This window comes from Macaca thibetana, chromosome 1 (genome assembly GCF_024542745.1).
Source record: "Macaca thibetana thibetana isolate TM-01 chromosome 1, ASM2454274v1, whole genome shotgun sequence".
NCBI lineage: Eukaryota > Metazoa > Chordata > Mammalia > Primates > Cercopithecidae > Macaca > Macaca thibetana.
In genome coordinates, this window is record NC_065578.1 from 142144145 (window position 1) to 142154017 (window position 9873).

Sequence of the window (9873 nt, forward strand, 5' to 3'; positions counted from 1 at the left end):
GTGTGGATGAGGGAATGGGGGATGCAATTTCATAGTTCCTTCCGTGGCCACATGTAGGCCAGGAAGTCCAAGCTCTGATCTGGGCTGTGCCTCTGCTTAACCTTGAAGAAGTGACCCCTTTGTATGGCATCTTTACAACCAGGGCCCTGGCATTCTAAGATCCAAGCTTCCAGCCCGAACCACTGTGGAATGTCTGTCCCTTCCTCAGCAACATTACAAACCTGTCCTCTACCCCATCCCAGAGCAAGGGAACGTTTGTGCAGGGCTCTGGACCCGTGCTTCACGTCCACCTACTGAGTACAGCTGTGCCTAGATTGACCCCGCCTGGCACTACTGCCTTCTCCATTCCAACTCTTTGTACTCTAGGAACTCATTTAGTCCATACTCTGGATAGGGAAACCATCTGTTGCACTGGTCTAACAGTTTCTAAGGCCTGCTCCACTCTCAGGCTACTCAGGGTCTCAGAGGGTGCTTTCACTGGCAGTTGGCACTGGAAATCTCTTAATTAGAAGCCTCTAAGCCCAGACGCCCATCTCTGATGTCTGTAGCAAGATGGCTCTGAGGCTGAGCCACTTCCCCTGAACCTCCAGCCTCCCACCTTCAGCTGCTGCATTCTGTAGTGCCCCGGGGACTAAGGTCCGGTTGTAGATTTCTGGCCTTAACAACCCCCAGCAAAGTCAAGCTGCCTTTACAAACCGTAGTAAACATTTTATTTACAAATTTAAGGCGTCCTAAATGCCTTTGGGCTACGACCCCTGGGGCGAGTCAGAGAAACAGTTTAGTCAAACACTTCACAGTCGAACCAGCTTGCTTCCGGAGGGAAGTGTTCGGCTGGTTAGCAGGACACTGAGACTCCCCTCTGCTCTGGGCAGTGTCCGCTGCAGCCAGCCGGAGCAGCGTTGGCCGAAGCGTGAATGTCGGGAGGTAGGCTCCACGCTGCGTCTCCTGTCCTGCCAAGTCGCCAACATACAGTAAGCACAAAACCCAGGCCATGGCTGGGAGGCTGCACGCAAGGCCCGGATCCCCTCCGCCCTCGTACAGTCTATACGCCGCCAAGCGCGCCTTTGGGTGGCTCGGGGCTTTTGGGAGCGCTGCTGGCTGTGGGCTGTGGCACAGGGAGAAGCTCCGAGGCGCCGCCGCCGCCGAGGCTGCTGGCGCAACCCGCACTGGTGCTGCTGCTACTAAGACTGCTGGCGCTGCTGAAGCTGAAACTACTGCCGCCGCCGCCGCCGCCGCTGCTCCCACCACTCCCAGCACTGCTGGCGCTGATGAGAGCGCCAGTGACCGGGGCCTTAATAACTGTTGTTTGGTGCAGAGAACGCTCAGTCCCCTCAGTCCGCTCCGTGTCGCTGGGGGCCATGTCCAGTGACTCGGAGTCGCTGCTCTCGCTCTCAGCCTCGCCTTCGGAGCGGCTGGGGCTCCTCTCGTCCTGCTCGCCATCCGCAGCCGGGCCTCCACCTGACGGTTTCTCGCCAGCCTCCTTGTCCTTGTCTTTTTGGGCCTGGGCCTCCTTGGAATGCCGCCACTTCATCCGCCGGTTCTGGAACCACACCTTCACCTGCGCCGGGCCACACGGGGAGACAAGAAGAGACACTGAAATGAGACCCAGGTTTGCTTCTATCCGACTCGCGTGCACCCGCAAGCCACCTCCCTGAGTGAGAAAGCAACGCTTACCTGGAGACTCTACCAAGGACCAGGCACTGTGGTAGGCGCAGGAGCCAAGGGGCAGCCAGGAATCCTGGTCTAGGGAGCCCACTGAGACCGTTTTCAAAATGCAACCCTCAGGCCCCGGATTAAAATGACCTGGGCGACTATTGGAAAGGCAGATTCGTGCACCCGACCCCCAACATACTCTCTCTCTACTCTAAATCCATGCATTTTTTTTTTCTGGACCCCCATGAGAATCTGATTAAAGTTATGGACTCCTAGCCCAGAAAAATACACATGTACCCAAGATATTGCTTACAATGTCAAGGGTTTGGTGAGCCAGTGTTAAGAATTCCTGCTCTAAATTGGCCCTCTCTTCTACTGCCATTACCCAAAGCCAGTCCCTACAAAAGCAACACTTTTTTAAAGAAAGGAAACATGAGGAGCAGAAAGGGAAAAGGGGTTTTAAACTGTTAATCACAGTAGGGTGGGGGCACTGTTGGGCTTTCAGTAAGACAGCATTTCTTTGGTGTGTTTGTTCGCAAGAGCTGATAAGGACCCTGCCCTTGTTAAGGCTAAACAAATTCTCCTGGGGGCTCAGAAAACACTGGAATTAAATGTGTGCAAAGTGAAGGAAGGGCATAGAGATGGGGCAGAGAATCTATATAGACATATACGATCCCCTGGGGGACCCAGTGCGTTCACACAAGTTCCAGCTTCCTTTTTAAAAATAACATCCACAGCTGGTGGAAAACGGCTGGGCTCCTCCAGTGTGTGTGTGTGTGTGTGTGTGTGTGTGTGTGTGTGTGTGTACTGGGGAGGAGAGTTGTGTAATGGAGGACAGAAAGAAACAGAGACAGTAGTTGGGGGGACCAAGGAGCTAAGGAAAAGAAGCCTGCCTCTGGCTTCTGCCCTGCTGGGGACAATCAGCACCCCAGAGCTAGAGCCAGTGCTACGGGGTGCACAAGAGTGACTCTTCCACAGTCAAAACTCGGGAGGTGGGGGGAAAGTCCAGTTCTTAAATATAAGAAAAAATATTTAATTACGGCACAATACATTTACTATTGTCTTGAAAAAAATCAGATAGGCAGAACCTGCTGAAATGCTCTTGGGTATTCCAAGAAAATCATTTTTCTTTCTTTCCCTCACCTCTCCCATTCCTTCAGATTTTCTTCAGAGCCTAAGCCTTGGAATATGTGGCCTCTCCAAGCGGACTCCTTGCCCTCCTGGAGCTAACTAATTCCGTTTGAAATTATATTTTCACTTCCTCACAACTGGGGATTTCACAATCCAGCAGAAGCAGAAGGAGGAGGAGGAAAGAGGGAGGGTGAGAGGGAAAAAAACCAACAACAATCTCTTGCCTTTGGGTTTTTATCTTTTCTGAAATAAACTGCCTCCTACAGCGAATTGCACTACAGTTGAGTACATCAATGTTATTTCCAGCGGCTCTTTTGCTTTCTCTGTGGTTCTTTAGCCTGCTGGCCAAAATAAACATGCAGTGCTTGTTGACACACATCTTGGGGATGAGCTCTTCTCTCGGTCCTTCTCCCTCACCCCATCTCCACCCTCCTCTTCTCCTGCCTCAAGCTGCGTAGTCCACAAAGCCTCTTGAAAGTCAACATCTTGCGTTTCCACCGTAGGAGGCCAGTCGGCCGGGGTGGAGGGAGCCTATCGGACTAGGCCGTGCGCTGTTGCCCGCCCGAGGGCGCTGTGCGCTGGAGCCGGAACTGCCTTACCTGTGCGTCCGTGAGGCCCAGCATCGCCGCCAGCTGCTTTCGGTCCGGCTTGGTCACGTACTTCTGAATCTCAAACCTTTTCTCCAGGCCTTTCCTCTGCAGGTTGGAGAACACAGCGCGAGACCATGAGCGCTTCCTTTTGTACGTCTGCGGCATGGTGTCCTTCGTGAGCACAGCGTAGGGACCTGCCGCAGAGCGGGAGCCAGAGGGAAGAAAGACAAGAGGGCTGTTCAGTGCCCAGTACTTGGCCTGCCGGTGTGGGGGTCCCCGTTAGGCTTGAAACCGTTTCCTGTTAACTGTCGATTCCACCCTCATTCAGAAAGCCCTTCGCGCATACACCGAATGGCCCCTCTAAGGAAGAATTTTATATGACAGTCAGAAGACCTAAAGCAAGCGTGGAGTAGAGAAGCCTGGAGGCTTGACCTTTAATTCCAAGGGAAAAACATAAACCTCATGCGTGGCCATCAGGCCTACGAAGAGTAGACAAAAATGTCCCTCGGGCCTGAGTAATGACAGCCCCGAATCTCTTGTTTGTTTGTGTGTGTGTGTGTGTGTGTGTGTGTGTGTGTGTGTGTGTGTGTGTTATTCCCGCATGTGCCCAGGCACCCAGACGTAAGCTTGCCAAGCACAAGTGTTTGAGGTAATCCCAAAATGTGTGTATGTTAATAAGTAACATCGATGCTGCATTTTTCAAGCCTCTAGGGCGAAAGACTTTGAGAAAGCCCCCCACCCCACCGTCCACGCGCACACTTTCTGGGCTCTCCAGGCGCCCCTACCCCTTTTCAAGGGGAACCTTCCAAAGAGAGCGCTAGCTCGCTGATAAATCTTTCGGTTTCTCTCTCCTGACTCCGTAGCCTCCCGCCCCAACTGTGAGATTGCGACACCGCAGCCGCCCTGGAGGCGTCAGTCCTGAGATTTCTGACTGTCAGTCGGCTTGCCGGTTAGGCAGTACTCTGGAGTTTTTCGGTACCTGGAAACGTGTCTTGAAACTGATGCTGAACTGAATTTCTTGGGTTTGAGCTTAAGGGACTCAGGATGGCAGAAGCCTCGTTAATGGGATCTAGAGATGCGAAGAACTGGCCGGCGGAGGGCTGTAGGCCTGAGAGGTGCACCCCCGCGGGCCGCCCACCGGTTAGCAGGGACGTGAGATCTGGGGACAAGGGAAAAGGATAGCAGGTTACATCTCGGGCACACTCACACTCTCCGCTGATTTGTTCCTCCCCTTCCCCTTGCCCTGGATTCACTTTTATTGAGCGAAGTCACGAGAGAACTCGTCTCGGCGCTGAAACCTCTCTCTCCCAACAGTTGCCAAGGAGCGACGCACGAAAAGTTCCTGTGTGTCCCTCACGTCCACATGCACGCATATAGTAAGTAAAGGCTTTACATAAATCGGCTTACGGCCTTACTTTCACGTGCCTTCCAAGAATCCCACAAACCCAAAACCTCCGCCCCAAGGAGGCCCCATTCTGCCCGCTCATCTAGGCGGTTTTGTTTATTATTTACATTTCCTGGGTGAATTTTTTACCAGAAATCAGATAAATGCGAAAGTGTTTCCCAAAAATGCTTTAGTTGTCAGAAAATATCATTCTGTCTCTAGATACGTTATTAAAGAGATCAAAGTCATTTTAGCAGATAATTACACCAACCATTTTTATAAATATTGTTTCTAAGACGTGTTTTTAAAGAATCCCTGGAATAATTTTTTTGTTTGTTTTACATAGAACAGGTGAGTTTTATACCTAATGTTTTGTAGTTTTCTTACAATTCGTTTTCTTCTCTCCCATTTTACCGAGTTGTCCTTAATTGTAAAAACACTCAAAGGCACCCCAAGCCAGCCCGGGGTCCCGGGAGTGGGTCAGTGGTCAGAGGCCTGCAGCCTCCAGTCCAAGACCTACCTCTCAGCGTGTTGCCTTCTTTGACTTTTGGGTCAAATTCTGCAGATAAAATGCGGTCAATTCCAAATTTGAGGTCTTTGCTGGAGGGGGCCGGGGCCGAGCCACTGTGGTGGGGGTTTGGGACCACTCGCGTCCCAGAGGCCGGGGGCTGCAGGGCGCCAGCCCGAGGCGGAGGCGGAGGCTGTTGCTGCGGCTGCTGTTGCTGCTGCGGCTGTTGCTGTTGATGTTGTTGTTGCTGCGGGTGATGGTGGTGGTAGGCGGCTGAGAGAGGAGACAGCCGCTGCGGGAAGCCAGCCGGGACTTCGGAGGGCGCCACCACTGGGGTGGGTCGAAGCGGGGATCTGGCCGCCGCTTGGAAAGAGGCGTGCGGGTGAACCGAGCCCAAGTGCGCGGTGAGGGCGGCGGCCGAGGCCCCTGCCAGGCCCTCTGGGGCCGCCCCCAGGTCCCCCACGCCGGCATGCAGAATGTCTGCGATGCAGAAGGAGGGCTTCTTGACGGCGGCGGGGTCCAAGGGGAAGGAGCAGCCGCCTGGGCCGGTCGAGGAGCAGTAAGCGGCCGACCAGAGGCTGAAGTTGGAGGCGTAGAAGGGAGCCAGCCCGGCTGCGAACATCCTGCCGGGGTGAGCCGCGCGGCTGCCGCAGTCCAACCGGACCGGGTGGGTGGACGCGCGGGGAGCGGCACGCGAGTCCCGGAGAGGGCGGCCGCAGCCGAGGACGATCCGCTTTCGCTTCTCCGCCCGCACTGAAGAAGAGAGGCCGGGAGCCCTAGCGCCACCGAGGGAGGAGGCGAGGGCCGGATCTCGGCCGGTCACCGCCTCGCTCCCTGGCCTCGCTTTAAAGGCGGCGCGGCGCCCGCACTCCTCGCGGGCTGCAGGCGAATGAGGGGCGCTGGGGCCGCGGGGCGGGCAGGGGAGCCAGGGAGACGGGAGCCGGACACCGCAAGAAAACCCAAACAGCTAAGCCCTAAGAGCTAAATTTAAAACAACAACAATAATAATCCGTTAGTTAGGGGGAAAAAAAAGTAATAGGAAAAAAAAAAAAACTCGTCTCTAAAAACTCCCAAAGTTTTGGCAGGAGCTTTCGAGTCAGGCCCGGGGTAGGACCTCGATCCGAGCGCTCATTGGTCATCCTCATGACCAATGGGAGCGGGGAGTGGAGGGGAATTAGGAATGAGGGGGCGTGGCCGGGCCCGAGCCCCGCCCCGGCCACGCCAAAGTGTTTGCTGCGGCCGCGTGGGCTTAGTAACGCACATCGCAGTGAGTCTTGCTACTCTGCGTAGGGGCCAGGCAGCCGCTCCGGAGGGCTCTAACTCTCTTCTAACTTCTGCAGCTCCGAACTGCCACGGGGCAAGGAGGATTGGTCACAGGAGCTTTCCTGAAGCGCTTGTCACCCGGGGCGAGTTGGGGGAGTGGGGAAGGGACGGTTATCTCACTCTTTAGGGCTATGCAAAGCCCGCCTCCCGGTGGAGAGCAGAGAGCGGTTTGGACCCTTTGCTTCCCTTCTCTTGACCTCATTCTGCTTTTATTCCAGGAGTCCGTGTCCTCGGCAAAGCCCCTCATCTTTCTTGGACCCTTGCCCAAATGTTGCCACCCTGAGTCCCAGCCCAACTCAGCACCACGTCCGCCCTGTGCCTCCCTGGAGATCCTCGGGGAAGCGAGAAGGAGGGGTGACCGCAAATTAGTTTTATTCTGAGCTGTCACACAGTGACAACTTGAACGAGTGACTTTTCAAACAAAATAAGACGGATGGCTCCAAACGTCTCCCTTAGACGCAGCCAAACCTTTTCCCGGAGCCTCAGAGGCTACAAAACAGGCTGCCTCCAGAAACCCGGGAGCGGCACGCGCGTCCCTCCTTTGCAGGAGGTTGTAGGAAATGTCAGCCTCCCTCCTCCACCACATCTCCGGATCACGTGGGGTTCGTTGTTTTGCAAGTGCCCACAAGAGCAGATTTCCGTGGGGTTCAATATTGCTTTCAATTCTGTGACAGCTTCCCCAGGAACCCCTTGGGCCTGGTCGCAGGAGGAGCTGCAGTGGTGGTCAACGTCTTCCATTCGTGCCTTCGGTCTTTAGAACGCAGGGTGGTGGTAGTGGGGGTTTTGTGCAACATCAACATCTCTATTTTAAGAATTTGTTCTCTTTTAAATTATAGTCAGAATGGATTTCCCCACCCCTCTCCCAAACAAACCACAGGCCACCCAGATAAGCTGTTTTTGCACATTTTCAGGAAGAAAATAAAATAATACGAATAATGAAACCACGAAATCTTTTGTTTTCGATTGCCCTAATAAGCATCTCCTAACAGAGATTCTGTGGCATTTTTATTTCCCTTCAGCACGAAGGCTCCTCACCAAATAAACTCAGAAAGGCAAGTGAACTTGCCATGCCTATCTCAAGTTCAGGGTTTGGACTTACAAAATTAATTTCTGGTGGCTTCTCTAGCCCCTTGATGCAAATGCTATCCTTTTAAGCTTTTGACTTTCTCCTGGAAAATTTCAATCACTTCCGATCAGCCAGCACTAAGATCTCTCCCTCTCCCTCTCTCCCCCTCCTCCCGCCCTCCAGCTCTCCCGCTCTCCGTCTCTCTTTTATTGCAAGGTTTTCTTCCCCTGCTCCACGCAGCCAGGAGAGAGGTGCTATTTCCAGAGACAGATGGGTGTGTTTGGCTGAGGGTAAGGATACCTGGGGCGACAGACGTAATAAGACCAGTCTTTCGGTGTCAAGCTGAAGGCAAAGGAGCGACAAGTACAACATGGGCAATTGAGGCGCTGGCTGAGGGTTCTGGTGAGCCTTCGGTGTGAGTGTGCGTAGCGGAGGCCGTGAGCCCTCTCCTTTCTAGTGCCACTTCCAGTTTGATTGTGATTCTAATTTGACTGCAAACATTTAGACCTCGGCCTAAGCCCAAACTCACGGTTGTGAAAGAGGTGCATTTACTCCTTACCGAGGCAGCGCCGCGCGCCCTCACCCTCTCTCTTAAGAAATAAGACTCCCCTATCCGCATTCATCCTTTCCAAGGTTTGCGACGCTCCGGGTTGGGTACGGGATGCAGACCCGGGGGGATGCGGGCCCTCGCGGGTTCCCTGAGGTGCCCACAACTCGCATCTGCCGAGATTCAAGGCCCGGAGCGCCGGGCAGATGTGGCAAAAGCAAGGCCCCGAGGCCCGCCGACTCCTTGCTGCGCCGCGAGCCTCCCTTTCTCCGCCAGGCCAGTGGCTGGATTGCAAGTTGCAACTTCGCCCGCGCGCCCCTTGCTCTCCCAGGCCTCGGCTTCCTTGCAATCGCATCGGCGCCATCCAAGGCCTTACTCCCAGCTCCCGGAGGCAAACGCGAAAAGCAAGTCTTTGGAGCGACCCCCGCCGCCCTCTCTACCGCTTCCCCAGGCCCAAGCCTGGCCCCTGCAGGCCCCTCGCCGAGTTCTGAGCCCGCAGACTCCCGCCCTCCTTACTCCCCACTCTTCAGAACCAAGAAAGCAGCAGGAAACCCTGGGCTCGCCGGAGTTCAGGTCATCTCCTGTTTTTTGATGGGCTCAAACTCGGACTAAATGAGCGGATGTGCCTGCGAGATTGGTCTCAAAATAGAAGCGGCCTTAGTATTTTAGGATACTGCAGAAATCCTTATTTCTTCCGGAGAAAAACTCTATAATGACTCCTAGCACTTCCCCTTTCAATATTTGTGCAACTTTATCTCCACCGGCAAGTTGCTCGGGTGACGCAAATCCGCCCTTGTGTATTACAACTACCAAAATAAATGCACGGAAATCAATTCCCTTCTAGCAATGAAAATATAAATATACAGCTGCGACTTTCCCCTTTAATCTTTGCTTTCCGAGCGGCTCCGGGCTGTGGCGAAATGAACTGGCCCAGAGCTATTGAGCCGGGCAGGGAGGTCCTGAGGGCAGAGGCGAGGGCTCCCCAGGGCCTGGTAGCCATGGGGGTTGAGGATCTAACAGGAAAGAAAAGCGCCTGGCTAAACCGAATTAACTTGAGCTTGGTCTACGCAGCGGAGACCCTAACTGTGGCTTCATTTTTTGGGAAAATGTCGCATTGGCTGGGGTTTCTGATCATTCTGACTGCTGTCTTTAATGCTTTCAACTCATCACTTCACTTTTCCTAGTTAGACATAGCCAAAGACGATTTCACCATACTGGGAATGGATAAGATCAGAGAAGGTTCTTTTTATAATTTAACAATATAGCTTATGGGTATTTAGGGTTTAAAAGGGACCTGAATCAGGGGTTTATGCAATGACTGAGGCAAGAGATGCGTTTCACCATCCTTTGGTTCTCCCTGTCTTTGGAGCTTCCATATTTAAATTATCAGTGCAGATTTTTGTCCCAAAACCAGAGTCACAGATCCACACTGAGCATAGGTCAATTATAATGAATGCTGGGCCTTGTATATTACAGGACCATAACTCTGCAAGGGCTTGAACTGGCTATATCTGCTATCTATTTTGCTTTTCTTGTACATTCTGAGCAAAATAATGTGCAAGGCAGACGCTCTGTGGACTTGGGAACCCCTCTCCTCTGAATTTCAAATATTCTTGCAAACATGGTACCTACTGGCTTCAAGAAAAGAGATGGAAATAATTAAATATTTAC

General features: G+C 53.3%; 1 protein-coding gene across 1 annotated transcript; it reads right to left on the reverse strand.

Moving 5' to 3' along the window:
• Nucleotides 1–687: 687 nt before the first annotated feature.
• On the reverse strand, nt 688–6379 carry HLX (H2.0 like homeobox). The gene is made up of 4 exons (XM_050761138.1): nt 5279–6379; nt 4354–4533; nt 3384–3568; nt 688–1558 (listed from the first exon to the last, which is right to left on the reverse strand). The coding sequence occupies exons 1-4, from the start codon at nt 5886–5888 to the stop codon at nt 1043–1045; spliced, it is 1491 nt and encodes a 496-aa protein (XP_050617095.1). The 5' UTR covers nt 5889–6379; the 3' UTR covers nt 688–1042.
• Between the last annotated feature and the right edge of the window lie 3494 nt (nt 6380–9873).